The sequence below is a fragment of the Lonchura striata genome, chromosome Z (assembly GCF_046129695.1).
Source record: "Lonchura striata isolate bLonStr1 chromosome Z, bLonStr1.mat, whole genome shotgun sequence".
In the NCBI taxonomy this organism is placed as follows: domain Eukaryota; kingdom Metazoa; phylum Chordata; class Aves; order Passeriformes; family Estrildidae; genus Lonchura; species Lonchura striata.
In genome coordinates, this window is record NC_134642.1 from 29,666,847 (window position 1) to 29,685,121 (window position 18,275).

At 39.9% G+C, this 18,275-nt stretch overlaps 2 protein-coding genes across 3 annotated transcripts in view; one reads left to right on the forward strand and one right to left on the reverse strand.

Annotated features, from left to right (window-relative positions):
- The window catches only part of NDUFAF2 (NADH:ubiquinone oxidoreductase complex assembly factor 2), a 55,928-nt gene extending 40,528 nt beyond the window's left edge, over window positions 1-15,400 (reverse strand). Inside the window, exon 1 of the mRNA XM_021534352.3 lies at window positions 15,165-15,400. Coding sequence (XP_021390027.2) covers window positions 15,165-15,291 — 127 coding nt within the window. The 5' untranslated portion in view covers window positions 15,292-15,400. The remainder of the gene's footprint in view (window positions 1-15,164) is intronic.
- Window positions 15,401-15,478: 78 nt separating this feature from the next.
- ERCC8 (ERCC excision repair 8, CSA ubiquitin ligase complex subunit) overlaps window positions 15,479-18,275 on the forward strand; it is a 29,317-nt gene continuing 26,520 nt past the window's right edge. For both annotated transcript variants that reach the window (XM_021534347.1, XM_021534348.1), the window contains exons 1-3: window positions 15,479-15,598; window positions 17,432-17,527; window positions 17,678-17,779. In XM_021534347.1, coding sequence (XP_021390022.1) covers window positions 15,522-15,598; window positions 17,432-17,527; window positions 17,678-17,779 — 275 coding nt within the window. In that variant the 5' untranslated portion in view covers window positions 15,479-15,521. The remainder of the gene's footprint in view (window positions 15,599-17,431; window positions 17,528-17,677; window positions 17,780-18,275) is intronic.

The window sequence follows — 18,275 nt, forward strand, 5'->3', positions numbered from 1 at the left end:
TCCTCCCTCATGTTATGCCACATCTTATTAATAGAGAATGATTTCCTTCATGTGCTCTAAGCCAAGATAATACAGCTACAGGGATTCAAGAACACTTGAGAAGGAATACAATCCCTTTCAGCTAAAAAAAGGACAGAGTCTGCAAGTTGATGTATTTTAATCTCCAGTTCCTTTGTTTTGATTAACAGGGTGTCTAGGTTTGGAAAGATAGGTGTCTGTTAAGGAAGGGAGGGAGCCTCCCCTGAAATCAAAAAAATGTAGACCCCTTCTCTCAGAATTTTAATAAATTTGAAATTAAGGGGGGCTCTCAGGCAAAAATATGGGAGCAGAAATAACAGTTCTTTATTAGGGAAGAAAATGAAAATATAAAATAAACAATGCAGTAAACCAAAACAACATTGACAGAGTAAGGATGCAACCTGCCACCCTGCTGGACAGGGTGTTGGTAGCAGTCCAATTGGAATTGTGGCTGCAGTCCTCCCTGGAGTGTCAGGAGGTGGTTCTGTCAGGTGTGGTTCTGTTGGAGTAGTGATCCTGTAGAAAAGGGTGCAGTCTTCCTCTGAAGAGGCAGTGGAAAAGGCAACTGTTCCTCTGGAAAATCCAGTGCAGAAAAAACTGCTGGTGGGCCAGAATTTCAAGACTGCATGCAGGTAGGAATACTTGGCTCCTCCCTCTGGGTGGAGCATCTCACATAGGATGTTATAGTTCTTATCAATCAGGCAGTGACATCCAATGGTCCATTATCAGCAGATGTCTCCTGGAGGGAGGATTGATTGTGGAAGAGATATGAAAAAACTGCCCATTTAACACAAGACAACTGCCATACAGATGGCAAATGAATACATCTTGCTCCTCAGTCTGGGACACAGAGGTAATGTAAGTTTGTGTTGTCATTTCCATTACAACTCCTTTTAAAGAGTACCACCATTCTGTAAACATGTACCACAGACCAGATTACGAATGCATTCAGTTTGCATGGTAGAATATATGGATGTTGGCAAGCAGTCTGAAACTAAGTTTATATCTAAACTTCTTGCTGTTTAAGACTTTTGATGACAATTCAAATGAATTTTTTCAAGATGCAGAAGTCTTTGGGAACATTTCAAAGCAAAAAAAAAGCATTCAACATAACAGTTTTTCCAGCACAACAGATTCATAAATTTTAGCAAAGAATGGCTAATACAAATGCTTGTAAGCCAGTTTCCATCTTCACTCACCACCTCATTCTTTCCTCTTATCCAAAAAGAGTGGCAAGGTGGGAAACTCAAGAAAGTGCACCTCTAGTCTCATACAGTTCTTCATGGTAAATTCCAGGAACAATAGCAGTAACATTTTGATAGAGTAGGCCCCCTGGCTGAAAACTTAGATCATCTTTTAGATTGGAGAGCCAGTAAAATAGAATCTGCGAGATCTCCATTTTCCCTCAGGTAGAACAACATGAGTGTTTGCCCCTACTCTTTCACTCCCCCAGGACCACACTGGTTGTGATAAGGTGACTCCCTTTCATGGCCAACTAAACAATACCTATACTCTAATCAATTATATAGTAAAATTCAACACAGCCTTTTTTGAGTCATGAGATAGTAATTCATACTAAAATACCTGATGTTTTACATACTTAAATAACTTAAAAATGTATTACTACAAGATAGTTAGATGACTACCCTTCACTAAAGGTACAAGGTCAGAGATACAGTCACAACTTGTAAAAAAAAAAATAGTAAGAGAGTGTCAAGCTGTCACTCAGGAGGCAGGTTAGGATGTGTAACTAGCTGAAGCCCTCTTTCCTTTTCAGATGTAGCTGTAAATGGCTCCAAGGTGCTTGGGTGACACATGCCTATTCCTTTACTTCAACAGCCTGCTCACCAGCTGCTTCAATATTATTAAACCAAATCTAATATACAAAACTAAGTTACAGAACAAGCATATTTTTTTCCTAGTTTTGGTATATTAAAACTATTTTGGTAGGCTGGTATGGTTAGGCATTCAAGACCTCTAGCTTTGATTTGGATTAGCCAACTTTCTTTTACAGAGGGGAAGATATGAACAACTAAGGACATGGTTGAATTAGGCTTATGGACTGTATTGAACTGTCTTATTGCACAGAAGCAACAGAGTAGCAGAAGTCAGTTAACCAATTAATTACGCCAGAAACTAATTAATTACACCTCTTTGAGAATAACTATAATCTGTTTTAGAGGATAGAGTTAGTCACATTTGCAAATGCTGTGCCTGTTGTAAAAGTCTAAAATTGAATATGCCCTGAAGGAGACTGTGCCTCCCTAAATCCTCCCTGCTCTCAGAGGCAAGTCTGGTGTGGAATGGACAAGGACCTCCTCAGAAGCATTACTTTACTATTGTAGAGGATCTGTTCAGAGACCTTTTAGTAGATATTCCGTTGGCAAAAGTTTCTATAAAGCTTGTTAAAATACCCAATTTGATAATCTTCTCTTCTTGTGACAGGGTTAAATGATTTCTTCCAGAACTGAAAAACACTAATATACCTGCCAAAACTTTGTGATCATAGCAACAAATGATAGTAAGCTTCCTCTTTCAGTAAATATTACCACTTCTTTCTCATACAAGAGATTTGTTTTAATCTAAGACAAAACAAAATTCAGAATCTCATTAGTAATCCAATAGAAACACTATATAAGGAGGCATGTGTTCCCCTGACAGTCTTCTAGGTTCCCCCACCCAGCATCACCAGTCTCCCTTCCCACTTTTAGCTCAAAGGTTCCACCTTCTTTCTTTGTCCCATGTTCTTAACTCAGGGAACCACATGCTCAACTTTTTCAACTGAATTAAACTAGCTCAGCAACAGTTCTCATGAATGCTACTATCAGCTTGAAGAAGATAAGGTAAAGGATGAATAAGATCTTTCTCTTTCATCAATTACAAACTCATATTAATCAACAGAGTCAACCTCATTTCACCTTCCGGTTCACAACAGACTCTGGCTCCACTTCTTTGGACATTTTCCCATGCTATTATATATCTGGGTCAGACACAAATCCAGAGCTGCCCATTTTCCAGCTCTGGCTCAGAAATTGCTTACAGAGCATATCTTTTCAATCCAAGATGAAGAAAATGTCACAAAAACCAGGTGATTTCATAAACTACCTGTCATCACCCACTTAATCATTTCAGAAACAACCTAGGAAGTTTTGGCACATTACACTGAACCAGTGTCAATGCTTGTGGATACTGATTCTTGGTTCTTAAATCAGAGATAGACTAAGCAAATTTTTCCCCTGAAATTAGAAAATATCCAGACAGAAATATCTGAGATATTAAAAGTGCATTTTAATATCATTTTAATAATCAAAATGTCTCCATTTTGATCTGAAGAAACACTTACAGAGTTACAGTTATTACTCTGAGTAGTAAAAAAAAAAAAAATCCCAAACAGATAAAATAATAATCACAATTTATTTCCAAAACTACTCTTTTGATTATTTTATAATCATTACATACGTTTAATTTAGATTTTTGCTTTGTATAAGACAACAGTGGCTACGTTTTATTGGTATTACAAATGGGAACTAAGAAAAACAGTATCAGTATTTGCAAAGCTCTACAGATAGGTAAAAATGTAGCCTTTGACTCTTTAGCATTACTAGAATTACCTGGATTAGTAGTTCAACTAGCATTTCAAACTAGAGGAGTCACAGAAAGCAGCCAGCTGGGATTGTTCTCATTCCTGGATGGTTTTTACATCTTGACACAGCTTGTGCCATGAATCAGACCAAGTAACTCCTCTTGCTGAAAAAAATCAGGTTAGACAAGCAACAGACTTAGCACAAGGCTGCACAAACACTTGTAATGAATATTGGAAAGCCGATATGAGCATCCAGAAGAAGGAAGAAGATTGCTGGTTTTTGTCAAAAATACTAGATCAGAGATTTATTTTATCACACAAATAAATATAGATGGCAATTTTACTATAGCTAAATAATTTTGCAGAAAATTGAACTATTAGAAGTTTATTTTTTGGCAATTTTATAGTTCAGTATTTCTATCATATTGCCTAGATCAAGTATTTACAATTTAAACACCAGAACACACTATATGCATTAAATTAGCCATTAAAATACAGAACTCTCTCAATATGTATTTTGCAAAAATGGCAAAAAGTGGAATTCTGGAAGATAAGACATTCTGTCATTGACTTCAAAAGAATAAGTTTTGTCTTATTTCTTATGGAAAACCATTCAAAGTCTGCATTTTGAAAACCTTATGTATTAAAAAAGAAAACAAAAAGATGATGCTGACCATAATCAAGCCATATATTAACAAACATTTCCTAACTGATTAAAAATAGGAAAAGATACATTACAACTGCTTATAAAAGTTGCGTCACTGTATCTGAAACATTCAGGTATAATTCCACAATTGGAGGTTGTTGGCACCATACCAAACTTTTTTTAACGTTTCTGGAGGACCAGTCCATCTGAACCTTTAGTTGTTTCAATATTGTGATGACTACACTAACCAGCACTGTAGCTAACACGGAAAAGCCACCACCTCTAAAGTACAAGTATATAAGGTCTGATGGTTAAACATCAGCTCTAGCACTTTTCAGGCATCTCTAAACAGTTTTATTTTTCTTTGCAGACTCCTGGTACTCTTGCTCTGCCTCAAACCTTCACAACTCTCATATAGCAATGAAGCTCTAGTGCATGAAGCAAGCTTATCTGTTTTTTAGTTTCTTTCAATACAAAATGAAGGCTTGTTGATAAGAGAACAAGGAAAGCTGCTAGATAAAAAAAAAAATCAGGCTAGCACTGAACTTGCTGTGCTTGGCTGTCTTTCTGGTAGTCTGAAAAAGTAGCAGCAAGTGCCACTTGGAGAGAGTGCAGGACCATCAAGCAAACAACACCTACTATGCTTAATTGCAATGTCTTTTAAAATTGCCAAAGGTTTTGGGGGTGTTACGTCCTCCCCCCCCCGTCCAGCCTCCCCCGTCCCATAATTGTTACTGTTAGAAATTGTTTGCTAACAAAAACTGTTAGCAAGTTGCTAGCAATTTGTTTTTCTTTATAAATTAAATAATTCCTCATCATTCCTCATACCTGGTTATGGGAGCAAATGTTCCTTCAGTACCCTGTTATCTGGATGCATCTGCTCCAGATCGGCAGGTCTGCTCTACAGGAGAAAGAGCAGAAGCAGCCAGCAGTCTCCTCTGAGACTGAGTATCAATTTATTGTACTGAAGACGCTGAATTAAGACATGACTTCTAATTCCTCTCTTAAACACTGTACATTCTGAGAAACAGTATCAATATTCAGCTGATTTAAGTTTAAAAATGCAGCAGTAAATTTACTTACCTCCATGATTCACCTTTATACTAATCAAATACAAACTATACTCCTGGATGAATTCCTCCCCTGATTGAAGCAAAACCTTCATGTTGACTGCTATCAGTCTTGCTGTCTTATAATTCAGACACCAAAACATGATATCCAAGTGCTCAATTTTTAATCTGCATTTCTTCATTACATTGTATATCTTCCTGTTACAACTGCTAAATTGGGGTACTCTTGGCCATAAAAGGAGACCAGGTTGGTCAAACACAACATACCCCTCCTAAACCCATGCTGGCTGGGTCTGATACCCTGGCCATCCTGTAAGTTCTGTGTGATGACACTCAGTATAAACTGTTCCATAACCTTATCTGGTACAGTCTGGCTAACTGGTCTATAATTGCCAGGATCCTCCTTCCCACCCGTTTTGTGAATGGGTGTCACACTGGCCAGCTTCCAGTCCTCTGGAACTTCACCAGTGAGCCAGGATTGCAGGTAAATGATGGAGAGCAGCTTTGTGAGCTCATCTGGCAGCTCCCTCATCACCCTGGGATGGATCCCAGCTGGTCCCATGGATTTATAAGAATCCAGCAGCTCAGCAGCCCTTGACTGCCTCCTCTTGGATAACAGGGGGACCATTCTGCTCCCTGATACCATTGATAAATAGTTACGCAGATGAAATTGCAACCAATAATAATGAGTCAATGTGAAAGTTAAAACTCTGCAGACACCAAAGTAAAGCAAAGAACAAGGGTTAGAAGGTGTTCCAGGTGTCAAAACAGATTCCCTTGTAGCCCAAATTTATTTGGATATGAGTTTTTTGAGGGTCTTTTTGTGGTCATTTGGGAACATCCCATTCCTCAAAATTTACTTTTATGGACCCAGATCTTCTGAAAAATCTTCTTTACTTGAGGATATCTCAAATATGTGGTCAGGTCATGATGCACTTCTCTTATCATTTCCTACTCCAGTACTCTGTGTTCTCAAAACTAAGACATCAATTAGTACATATTTATCACTAGTATAAATTAACAATGAAGCACTAGATGTCACATGACTCATTAGTCACAACAGGGAGTTAACACAAGGCCACTGTTAAAAACTGACCTCTGGTATTTGTACTAAGCACTATGTGGTCCAAAATGAAGCACTAATCATGAATATGGGGTCATACTACTGTGTGAGAGTTAAAAGAATTTTCCAACATCTTCCCCCACTGCTGCATAAACTTCTTGAAGAAATGTGACTTATTCAGCAACATCTGTAGTGGATGCTTTGCTCAGTGGACATCCTCCTGCATATTGCTATATATCTTTCCATTCCATCTTTATGTAGTAGTATGCACTAACTTGTTGTCATCCTGGAGTTTGGTATCCCCCTTACAGACACAAAATATCAATCAGCACATGTACTCAATTCCAAAGCTAGTAACACTTTCAGATCCTACAGCACTGACCAATGCCTGCAGAAGGCTGCCAGAATCCACCTTCTTTGACCTCTTCTGAAGATTTCATACTGACTGCAATTCCTGCTGAAGGTGTCTCCTGTTCATTTAGTTGAAAGAGGCTAGTTAAATCACTCCCTCACTTCAAGAAGGATGAAATAACATTGTTTTTCATACACAGCTGGCCATAAACAAGGGACATTTAGAATTTAAGATCTCACCTCCCTATTTCATCATTTCCACTCCTTTGACCTGTCACACTCATTTCTCAATGTTCTTCCTTTCTATGCAACCCCTGTGCCCAGAGCCTGAGTAGGAAACTGATTCTTCCCTTTCCTCAAAGTGAAGTAGTTCTTGTATCGGAAAACACGACCTTAAAACTATAAAGCCCCTGGCAACAGAAACTTTGGTAATTTAAAGATTTATATAGAGCACAATAAACTTATTGCACAAAGCAGAAGCCAGACCTAATTCTTTACCATCTTATCTATTTTTCAGGAGAACCTTAAAAGGTTACAGTGGCCCATAGGGTAGCATGCCAACATTACTCAGCTATTTTTAATCTCATGGTTGCTCAACTGCACTCTTTTGGTGAGCTCTTTTTCATTTTATCTTCTTTTCTAAAATGACAGCACTGGTGGGTAGCCCCAACACTTTTATTTAAAGGCTTAATTTTATTTGCACTCTTATTTTACAGTAACAAACAATTCCTAAAAAAAGATACACCTAATTAGGTACCAGCAAAAATGGACACTGCAAATTTTCACATCAGAATTACAAGTAACAAAGCATGTATTTATACATGCTTTGTAACAAAGCAAATATTTATAATCTTGTTTACCCACATTCACGTAAATAATGTGCTGAAATTAATTATATACACATATTAGAATAAAATATACCTATAGCTACTGCTATTTGAATTCTCTTCTGTTCTGTTCAATCTGTTCTTTCATTTCCCAACATGATTTCAAACCCTAAAACATTAAATATAGGTGATTTGTTCTTTTTATGCATACTAATAATGGATTTTTTCCTCCTTTAGAAGCAGAAAAGTAAATTGAATTCTCCTTGCATTTCAGAATAATGAAACTAAAAGGCATGGAATTTAGTCACAAAGCAGGCATGATGACATACCAACAGTCCTGACTGATCTATTGATCATGTTTGCAACACAACCAGCACTATTACTCTCAGCTCTACAGGTGTTGGCTGTTCAAATCACCATGATTAAAACACTGCTACGATTTTTCTACCTATTGAAAACATCTATATTTTAAGCCCTACACCACCTTTTTCTCTCTATACACTGTAGAAGAGAGTTACTAACACATGGAAATTTTGAATTTTTTTTTACACTATCCGATTTTTTGGCAACCAAAGAAACCTAGAAAAGATACCCACTCAAACCATTACCTCTTCACACACCTCTACTGAAAGAATCAAAACAGCTTTTCAAGCCAAATGCACAATTAACTTACAAATGTACAGCATACGAATGTTAATAGTAGCAGGCAGAATTCAACAAGATCAGCATCTATGTTTAACACCAATATATACACACTGAAGATCAAATCTGGCTGTAGCAAAATCCAAATAATATGCAAGTTATTACCTGTCTGCATGACTACTTATTGCTATTCCTTATTGTTTTTCAAGTCAGAGAGATTAACATACCATGCCTCTTGCCAGTTTGCTTCTGGCAACTAAAAGAAAAACACATGGAACAGATTATCATGAGTGCTCTCATGTGGCACATCCAGGAGAACGAGGGGATCAGGTCCAGATAGCATGAGTTTAGAGAAGGACCTGCTTGACCAACCTGATCTCTTTTTATGACCAGGTGAACTGCTTAGTGGATGAGAGAAAGGCTGTGGATGTTACCTACTCAGACTTCAGTAAAGCCTTCAACACAGTGTCCCATGGCAATCTTCTGGAAAGGTGGCACTTGGACAGATGCACTTACCTCCCTAAAAACTCTGGAAACCTGAGCCCAGGGAGTGGTGGTGAATGGAGTTACATCCAGCTGATGGCTCAATACCAGTAGAGTTCCCCAGGGCTCCATACTGGGGCTGGCCCATTCAATTTCCTTACTGATAATCTCAATGAGGAGACTGAATACACTGTAAGTAAGTTAGCAGATGACACCAAACTGAGTGGGAGCATTATCTCTTGGAGGGATCTGGGCAGGCTGGATCATGAGCTGAGGCCAGTGGTGTGAGGTTCAACAAGGCCCAGTGCTGGGTCCTGCTCCTGGGTCACAACAAACCCAGGCAGCTCCACAGGCTGGGACAGGGTGGCTGCAATTGCCTAATGGAATAAGACCTGGGGGTGCTGGTGACAGCGGCTGGACATGATCCAGGGTGTGCCCAGGTGGCCAAGAAGGCCAATGGCATCCTGGCCTGGATCAGCAATGGTGTGGCAGCAGGACCAGGGCAGGGATTGTCCCCCTGTGCTGGGCACTGGTGAGGCCACACCTCGAGTGCTGTGCCCAGCTCTGGCCCTCACTGCAGGAAAGACACTGAGGAGCTGGAGTGAGCCCAGAGAAGGGCAATGGAGCTGGGAAAGGGTCTGGAGCACAAGTCCTGTGAGGAGCAGCTGAGGGTGTTCATCCAGGAGAAAAGGAGGCTTAGGGGACACCTTGTCCCTCTACAACTGCCTGACAGAAATGGGTAGTCAGTGTAGTGCCATGACTAAAGGAAGTAGCCTTAAGTTGCACCAGGGGAGGTTCAGGCTGGACAACAGGAAGAATTTCTCCATAGAAAGAGCTGTTAAACATTGGAACAGCCTGCCCAGGGAAGAGCTGGTGTCACCATCCCTGAAAGTGTTCACAAAACTACTGGACGTGGCACTTAGTTCTATGGTTTAATTGACATGGTGGTTTTTGGTCGTAGGTTATACTAAATGAACCTGGAAGTCTTTTTCATACCTTCATAATTCTATGTCACTGCAAACAAAGATATTTGTTTTTCAAACATTAATGCTTTTATAATCTGCAACGATCTCTTCAAAGTGTAAATGTTTTGCTATGTAATGTATCACCCAGATTGAAAAGCTATTTTGTCATTCCAGAATCACCGTCCTAGAAAGTAGCAGTCTGCAGTGCAAGTCTCACCTCTGTACAACACACATACACACAATTATTTTAGAACTCTGTTTCTGTATTCTAAAACCTCTCCATAAAGGAATACTCAAGAGAGCTGGCAGTACTTGCTGTTCTGTTTTTGAAACAGTGTTGCCACCACCTGGACAAACCTCTAACTGACAGGTATTGCTGTGGTGTGAGTCTGTACCTGGAAAAAAAAAACAAACTCTCACTTTCTCCATGTAATTATTTCCATAATCAAGAGAACTAAATTGTCTAAAATTTGGTTTTCTATTCATGACTGAATATTCAAATTCTGTATTTCATTAGTATCTTAACATTAGACATGTAAAACTAAAATTTATTAGCTCTTCACCAACATTTGAAAAACTAACTTGAGAAACTATTTTTTTTTCAGTAATATGATGTACAATTATCTGCAGTTCTGAATAATCTGCTTAAAAATGCTTCATACAGTCACAACCAGTTTCTTCTTCAGACTTCACTCCTGTTAGTAAGGAAGCTAACATTCAGACTCAGAAGAAAACCACAGCTGTTATCTGTGAAGATTTGCTTTGGAAATTTGTTGCTTCTTCCCCTCTCTGCCATTCATCATAAAACATTACAGGAAAGTTTCAGTCTAGTCTTCAATAAAAAGCTGTGTTTTATAAAATATTTTGAAGGAAAGTAGAAATTCTACTCTAAACTTCTGATGCACAGGAAGGTGACAGGCTACTACTTAAAACAGGAAACAAGGAGCAACTAAAACTGTCATGGAGGATTCCTTTAGTCTCAACAGAACCTTAAATCTTTCTAACTTTTATTAAAAAGTGCACATACTTCTACTGAAGATGGGATTCAATCAGATATAGGACAATTTATAGATACATAACGCAACTGAATACTTAGTCCTTTTCTTTATATAGATTCTTATTTCATTATGTTTGGTTTGTTGAGAATTTACTGCACAAGATACAGGCTTATGCGAATATGAGCAGGCATTTCACATGAAGAAAACGTTTCCCACAGAAGTCAGTGCTTGCATTCAATTATTTGCAACAAAATTTACCACTGAAACTTGATAATGCCACATGTATTGCTCAGTGATATTTGATAAGAGTACTGAGAAACTTTAGCTCTTAGCATCAGAAGCTTAGGCCGCATATGGCCCCCAATGCAAAGCTTGTGCAACCTATGGAATACAGAATGCTTCCTGCTTTTTCCAGCAATTCCTGGTAAGCTGACAGTCCAAATCAAGTCAAACCTGAGTCTGCTGCTCCCATAAAGAGAACCTTAAAACTTAAGCCACACTTTTAAACACTCGTACATCATCTTTGAAATAAACTGATTTCTTGATGATAACTTACTGTTCTTACAAAAATTTGTATATGGTGGTACTTTATTAATTTTAACTCATTTTAACTCTTAATCATTACAATACATAAGAGTGAAAATGGAGATATTGAAAATGTGCAAATATAACCCGCTCATTAATCAGCCTTTTAATTAGAAATTTATATACCAGATCTTGAGTATTTAGAGACCCTTATCTTCCTGCATTTTTAAACTTAAAATGCTTATTAAGAGTCTTTATAAATTATTTTCAATTGAAAATGGAATCAGCTATTTCCAGCAAGATATATTTGGTTGTAATAAATGCATAAACTGTATGAGGAACTTGTTTTTCAATTTAAAATATATGAACACTTTAAGTACCACTCCATGTTCTACTGTAAGAACAATTACTCATGTACCAAAGCTATGGCAGTGGCCTGGCAATATGTTATATAATAAGAAAAATAAATTACTTACATTGATAAGTCTATTCTGGTTAGTGAAATACTTGTCCAAGATTCTGAAATGAGTCATCAATCACCACTACTTACTATGTTGTTGAAGGTGTGACCTGACTTTCAAGATGATAGTTTTTTTCCCACTTGAAAATAAAAATTCTTGATAAACAGTAATGTACCTAGTCTCAAGTTTCATGCTTTCAGGAACTTAACTACCCTAATTTTCAATTCTCCCATATTCCTGTTGACAGTGTTGTTCCTTTTTTAGGATCTTTCCCTTTTATGTTGGCAATCAAAATTTTCTTAACTCTTTTTTTATTTCCAGCCATTATTTCTTTACTGAATCTAATGACTTCTTCTCATAGTCTAGGGACTTTAAACATTCACTTTCTCTCTTTCAAGAGAAATAAGACAACAAGACTGAAAGAGCATTATTTTACATCCTTCCTCTGTTCCACTTCTGAAGGCCAATCCTTTCTTTGCAGAGAACTAAAATACTCTTGCAAACTCATATTCTCATTAGAACATTTTGAATGAAGGTAAAACACATGTTAAATCAGTATTCACACATCATTAATGCTTCTTTAGTCTCCACAATTATTCCCTTCATCCCAAAGAACCTAATTACTCAGAGACAGGCAAAATCAGGAACTCAAGATGACTCTCCTATGATGACAGAGGTAAAGGTGGTTTCAGGGTAAAGTTGCTACACCTTGAGTTTGACCTGGACATTCAAGACTAGGATATTGGTGAGACTATACCTACTGTAGTGACTTGAATCAAAGCATGTGCAGTTTTGTTAATCCTGTATTGCCTTTATTTACCACATGCTGATTTGGATTTCAAAGTAGTTTTTGAATGCATAGCTTACCTTTTTTTTAAGAAGAAATCCTCATTTATAAAACATTTTGAAAAATAACAGCATATTAGGTGCTGTGGCAATGTGAAAGCCATACTTGCAGCATATACATAAACATTTTGTATCCCCCAAAGTCTATATTCAGATATTCAGTCCTGGAAAACAGACTAAATTTAAGAAGCAAACTCTCTTAATCACAGATGATGGAGGCATAAGGAAACTCAACATCAATGACCTGCTCCTACTTTTCCCTACTACAGACAAGGCTTCAGGTTCCAAAAGTGTTTTGGACTCTGAACTCCATGTAGAAGAGCACAATTCACAACAGACAGAAAGAAAACATTAATCCTTTGTATCACATGGAATTATTTCTGTGCCAAACCCCAGCCAAAGACCAGGGCAGGCCAAAAGAATGGTGTCAGATGGCTTTTGATCAAAGCAGAAGGTGGCACAGACACTGCCTACACTATTTACTCTCATCTCCAGCTTAAGGTGGGTGAGATGTTGGTCTGAAACAAAGCCCAGCCTGTCCTGACAGACCTACCCTGTCTAAGTGAAGAGAGAGAAACCAAGACCTTCATTTTTTGTACACTCTGCAATATACTGGATCAAAATCCAGTACAGTACAAAGGGATCAAGCACATCAGGCCTGGCACTGTGATAGACCTACTCAGTCCTCCCTGAATCCATAGGGCAGACAGCAAAGCATGGTGCAGAGGCACTGCAGTGATCTTGCAGTGAAACGGGCACACAACATCTCACTGGTCTCATCTACAACTAGTTTTCTTTCTAGTGTTGTTCCAATCCTGCACTGGTCTCTATATGGTTAGGACACTGGGTGAGCTACGAATTATATATGCAGCAGATCTTCCTAATGTACTATAAATAATGCTGTCCAACACTTGAAAAGAGAGCATTGCTTTCTCAACACTTTTAAATTCCTAGTTTCTTTTAGAAACAAATTGTCAGAAATTTTCGGTGCACATTTTAATTTCTATAGACCTTCCTCAATCTCTATTACCCTCGCAACCCATATCTTTACACTTCTTTACCAAATTATTAAAGCCCACAAATGCCAGGTGTGATCCTGTTTGTACAGTACAGGATGCTGTTCAAAAGTGCTGTGAGAGGCAGTTAGCTGCCACCACCCACAGCAGTGGCTGCAACCATCTGTAATCACTTCACTAGCATCAGAATGATTTTTCTCATCAGTCACAAGCTTGAGGGAGAACTGGCATACTTTCCTGCTCTGCAATAGATGAAACATCTTTTCTTTACTGGCAGCACAAGGATGACCATTTACAGAAGTAAAGGCATAAATTACAGTGGAAATGAGTCACCAGTATGTGGGGAAATAGAATCTCCTACATCCAAGTAACCCCAAACTACAAAGGTCAGGGAGCACTGTATCTTAAAACAATAATGAACATTCACAAGGAAGTCAATTTTGTAAGGAAAGTGGATGTTAGTCTGTCAACTAGAAACGGAGGAAGAAAATAGGTATCCAAACGAAGAGGTCACAGAAATGAAATTTGTAACAGTATAATACTTTGATACATGTAGCACTACAGAAAAAGCAACTTTTGAACACTTTCATTAAAAAAATCGCATAAATTTCTTCTTTGATAGCAGAAGGCATGCTTATTTCTTTCAGAGTTCTGTCATGCTGCTGATGCTGAGTGATTAAGGTTTTTCAAATCAAGCTAAAGCACAGTGACAAATATTCGGAAAAAAAATCAGAATTTTCACAAGCTGTATTTTCACAAAGTCACGGCAGTAGAACTTCCCATATGAACTCTCGTATTCTCCATGTACATACAGAATAAAGGCATCTGAACTCCTGAAACACAGGCAGAAACCTAGAAAAGTATTTTCTACAGGAGTGGGATAAATGTATATGTAAGAATTAATTTCACATAATTACATAACTAGTTAGGCTGGAAAAGAACTCTGAGACCATCCAGTGCAACCAAATACCAAACACCACCATGTCAACTCAACCATAGAACTAAGTGCCACGTCCAGTGGTTTTGTGAACATTTTCGGGATGGTGACACCAGCTCTTCCCTGGGCAGGCTGTTCCAATGTTTAACAGCCCTTTCCGTGGAGAAATTCTTCCTGTTGTCCAGCCTGAACCTCCCCTGGTGCAACTTGAGGCTCTTTCCTCTAGTCGTGTCACTGGTCGCCTAAGACAGGAGGCCGACGCCTGGCTACCCATTTCTGTCAGGCAGTTGTAGAGGGACAAGGTGTTCCCCCGGAGCCTCCTTTTCTCCAGGATAAACACCCCCAGCTCTATCAGCTGCTCCTCACAGGACATGTGCTCCAGGCCCTGCCCCAATTTCACTGCCCTTCTTTGGACTCTAGGTTTTACAATCTTATGCAGAAGCGCTCCGAATTACTAAGAAGAGCAAATAATTGCTGCCTACCCACATAGTACCGTCTGCGCTCTGAAACCCTCCAGTGAGAGGCTTTACGGTTTTTCTGGCATTAGAGCACCAAAAACCCGCACGTGTTTCCCGATGCGCGGCACTTTCCTTCCCGCTCCCGTTCAGCCGCTATAATTTGTTATCAGCCGCTATAATTAGTTATTAGCCGCCTTCCAGCCGCCCCGCCGGCTGCGGACAGTGGCGCAGGGCACGGCCGCCCCAGGCCCGCCCGCCGCCGCCCCGGCGCGTACCTGCGCGGCTCTCGTGCTTGGGCACCCGGTAGTACTTGTTGCCAAACTGGTCGGTGCCCACCAGCTCCTTGGCAGGGCCCACGAACCGCAGCCGCAGAGCGCGGAGAGCCTGCCAGGCGCGGCTCATGCCGGGATCGCACGGGAACACGGACACGGGGACACGGACACGGGGACACGGACACCGGGACAGGGACACGGCCCCGCCGCCCCGCGCCAGCCGGGGCGCAGCGCCGGCGGGGGCGGGGCGCGCCAGCAACGCCGCTTGCCATTGGCGCGGGCCGGCCCGCCCCGAGCCAATCCCGGCCGCACCTGCCGCAAGATGGCGGCGCGGCGCGGAGCGGGCCGGGCGCTCCCGCCATGTTGGGGCTCATGGCTGCTCGCCAGGCCGGGCTGGACGACCCCGCGCGGCTGCGCCGGGCCGAGCGCACCCGGAGGTACCGGGGCCGGGGCGGGTGTCCCTAAGCGGGGAGGCCCCGCAGCGGCAGCCCCTGGCTCCGCCCTGCCGCGCTGGCGCGGCCCGGGGCGGGGTGAGGGGCCGCGCTGCCGCAGCCCCGCTGTACGCGCGGGCCGGGGCGCGGAGCCGCAGTAGCCTCGGTGTTTGTGTACGGGGAGCCCGGCTCTGGGCGGAGTGTGCACAGCGCAATCTGCTGTGCCTCGCTCCCTGCACCTCGGAGTTGCCGCCCTCGCGGTTCCTGCAGGGGGTTCCATTCCGTGTGCGGCTGTGCTCCGCTTGTGAGCGCACAGGTGTTCGTGATTCTCCTGTGCCCTCGTCTGCTCGTCCTTCCTTCTCCCAAACCCGGCCTTTTTGGCAAGTTGAAGAAGAATCAGATGCAGGGAGTTTCTTAACAATTTTTGTGGGAATAGCTGGTAGCATAGACGGATTTGTTAATATTCCCTGCTAAAGGTTATAATGTGATATTTGTTCAGTACTAGGCAGTCTCCTTTGCAGATGTATTTCAAGATAAATCGAATAAAGCCTACCTTAGTTCAATTACTCACACAACTTCTCGATCTATTTTGGTGATTTATGGCTTGATGATGCTGTATATAATTGTAAAACAAACATTTAAAATTGAAATTAATTTTGGTAGCTCAGGAAGGTTGTTTCTGGGTGTATTTTGACAACACAGTTATGTCCCTCTGTGCCCTCAGCTCTCATGTTGCGTTCAGTGTTAAGAACGGTAGCACACTTGGTGGACTTAACCTTATTTGGACAATTACCTGCTTAGCATTTCCCATCTGAAACTCTTTGACTTTAAAATAAAAAAATCTGTAATCTTAAGTGGATTTTATTTATTGCTGCATTTTGAAGTCATATATTTTAACCCATTTCTACAGGGTGATTTCTTGCTTCTTGATATTCCATATGGAGCTCAAAGGTTTTAAATTGGGCATCTTGTGTATGTCAGAATTCTTATTCTAGGTGAATTCTCACGTAATTATTTTTCACATAGTTTAAGAGAGCCTAAAGAATTTACTGCTTTTACAGCATGTCTACAGGCCCTATGATGTTGGGGACCTGCCTGTAGCAGCCTAAGGTTCTCACATCAGGATTTTTTCCTTGAGCTGAAGATGAGTAGGGGTACTCTTCCTCACAGTGTTTTGGTTACCTACTTAGTTATGATTATGTTGCAAGGCTAAATTTTATATCAGGTAGTATGATTTAATGAAGCAGAGTATCTCTTTTTGGATTATGCAATATTAACATATTCAAAAAGCTGAGAATTGCAGGTTAGAAAATGTTGTCATGGAAGCTTCATCATTGGGGGTCACCTAGTTTTTATTTAGTATTGCAGAATATGTAGCATATAAACTTCGTGTCATTAAAGGAAATACTGTAAACTTGGTAAACTTGGTACTTTGTCCACTAGGTGTCTGTAGTTCCAAGCAGGATGAAGCCTGAAAGGATGATACATGATGAAGCTTCAAAGTAGCCAATATCTGTGGTGATTACAAGCTTCTTAATATTTTTCTTAGTGTTTTCAAATTACATTCCAGGTTTTGTTTACTATGTTGACCAAAATGCAATTTTACTTTTTCTTTGAGCCTGTTTTACAAATTTATTTCTCCCTTGCTTTCCAAACAACAATTATTTCTATTTCTATCTGTGTATTATGTAGTTTTGCAAAAAAATGGCAAGCTAAGTGCATTGAAGGTACATGAAACTATGTTTCAGCTGTTCAGAGCTACATAATAACATTTAATGATTCTGTTCCTGTTTTTCATCTCTCTTCCTTTTTTTTTTTTTTTTTTGTTTTTGTGGGTAGGGTTTTAAGTTTGGAATTAAATAAAGATAGAGATGTGGAAAGATTACATGGAAGTGGTATCAACACCCTTGACATAGAGCCTGTTGAGGGAAGATAGTAAGTATATACTTTGGTTGGTACAAATGTACATAAGTAATTCACTGTGTTTTGGTACTATGGACTTGTTGTCTTGTTGAACACTCTCATTACATTGAGCATATTGAGGTTATGAGTGTTTTAACTTCTGTGCTTCATTGACACTTTCAGCATGTTATCTGGTGGATCGGATGGTGTTATTGTACTTTATGACCTTGAAAACTTGAGCAGGAAACCAAGTTACACATGTAAAGCACTTTTTTCGGTTGGAAGGTAAGTACTCTGAAAGTCTTTTAATAGTACATGAAATAGTTCTTGTGTGGCTAGAATTAAACTTGCAAATTAATGTCTGTTCTTATTTCTGGGATAAAGACTGTAGAAAATACTGCCAGAAATCTTGGAAAGCTAGTAGCCGGAGCTAATTGTTTTATGCTTGATTTGTCTACTCTAATAATTACAATGTCTGTAAAGTGACTCTGGTATTGTTTGAGCAAATCTATAGCAGTTTCAAAAGTTAAAATTAAGGGTATCGGTTGTATCAGTTCACATGGAAACTAAAGTTAGACAGTCTTATGTTGCTGTAGACACCACAAAAAGAAGGCAGACCTAGTATCCTAACCTTAAATTTTAGCACTAGAAAAAGAAGACAGGGGGGGAAAAGAAGCCCAGACCTTTCTTTAACTCATAATTTCTGACTGTGAGTTTTCTTAATGTTTCATTTTTAAATTTGGTGCCTCTATGCCAGTGACTGAGAAAGAAGTTTTGGTAC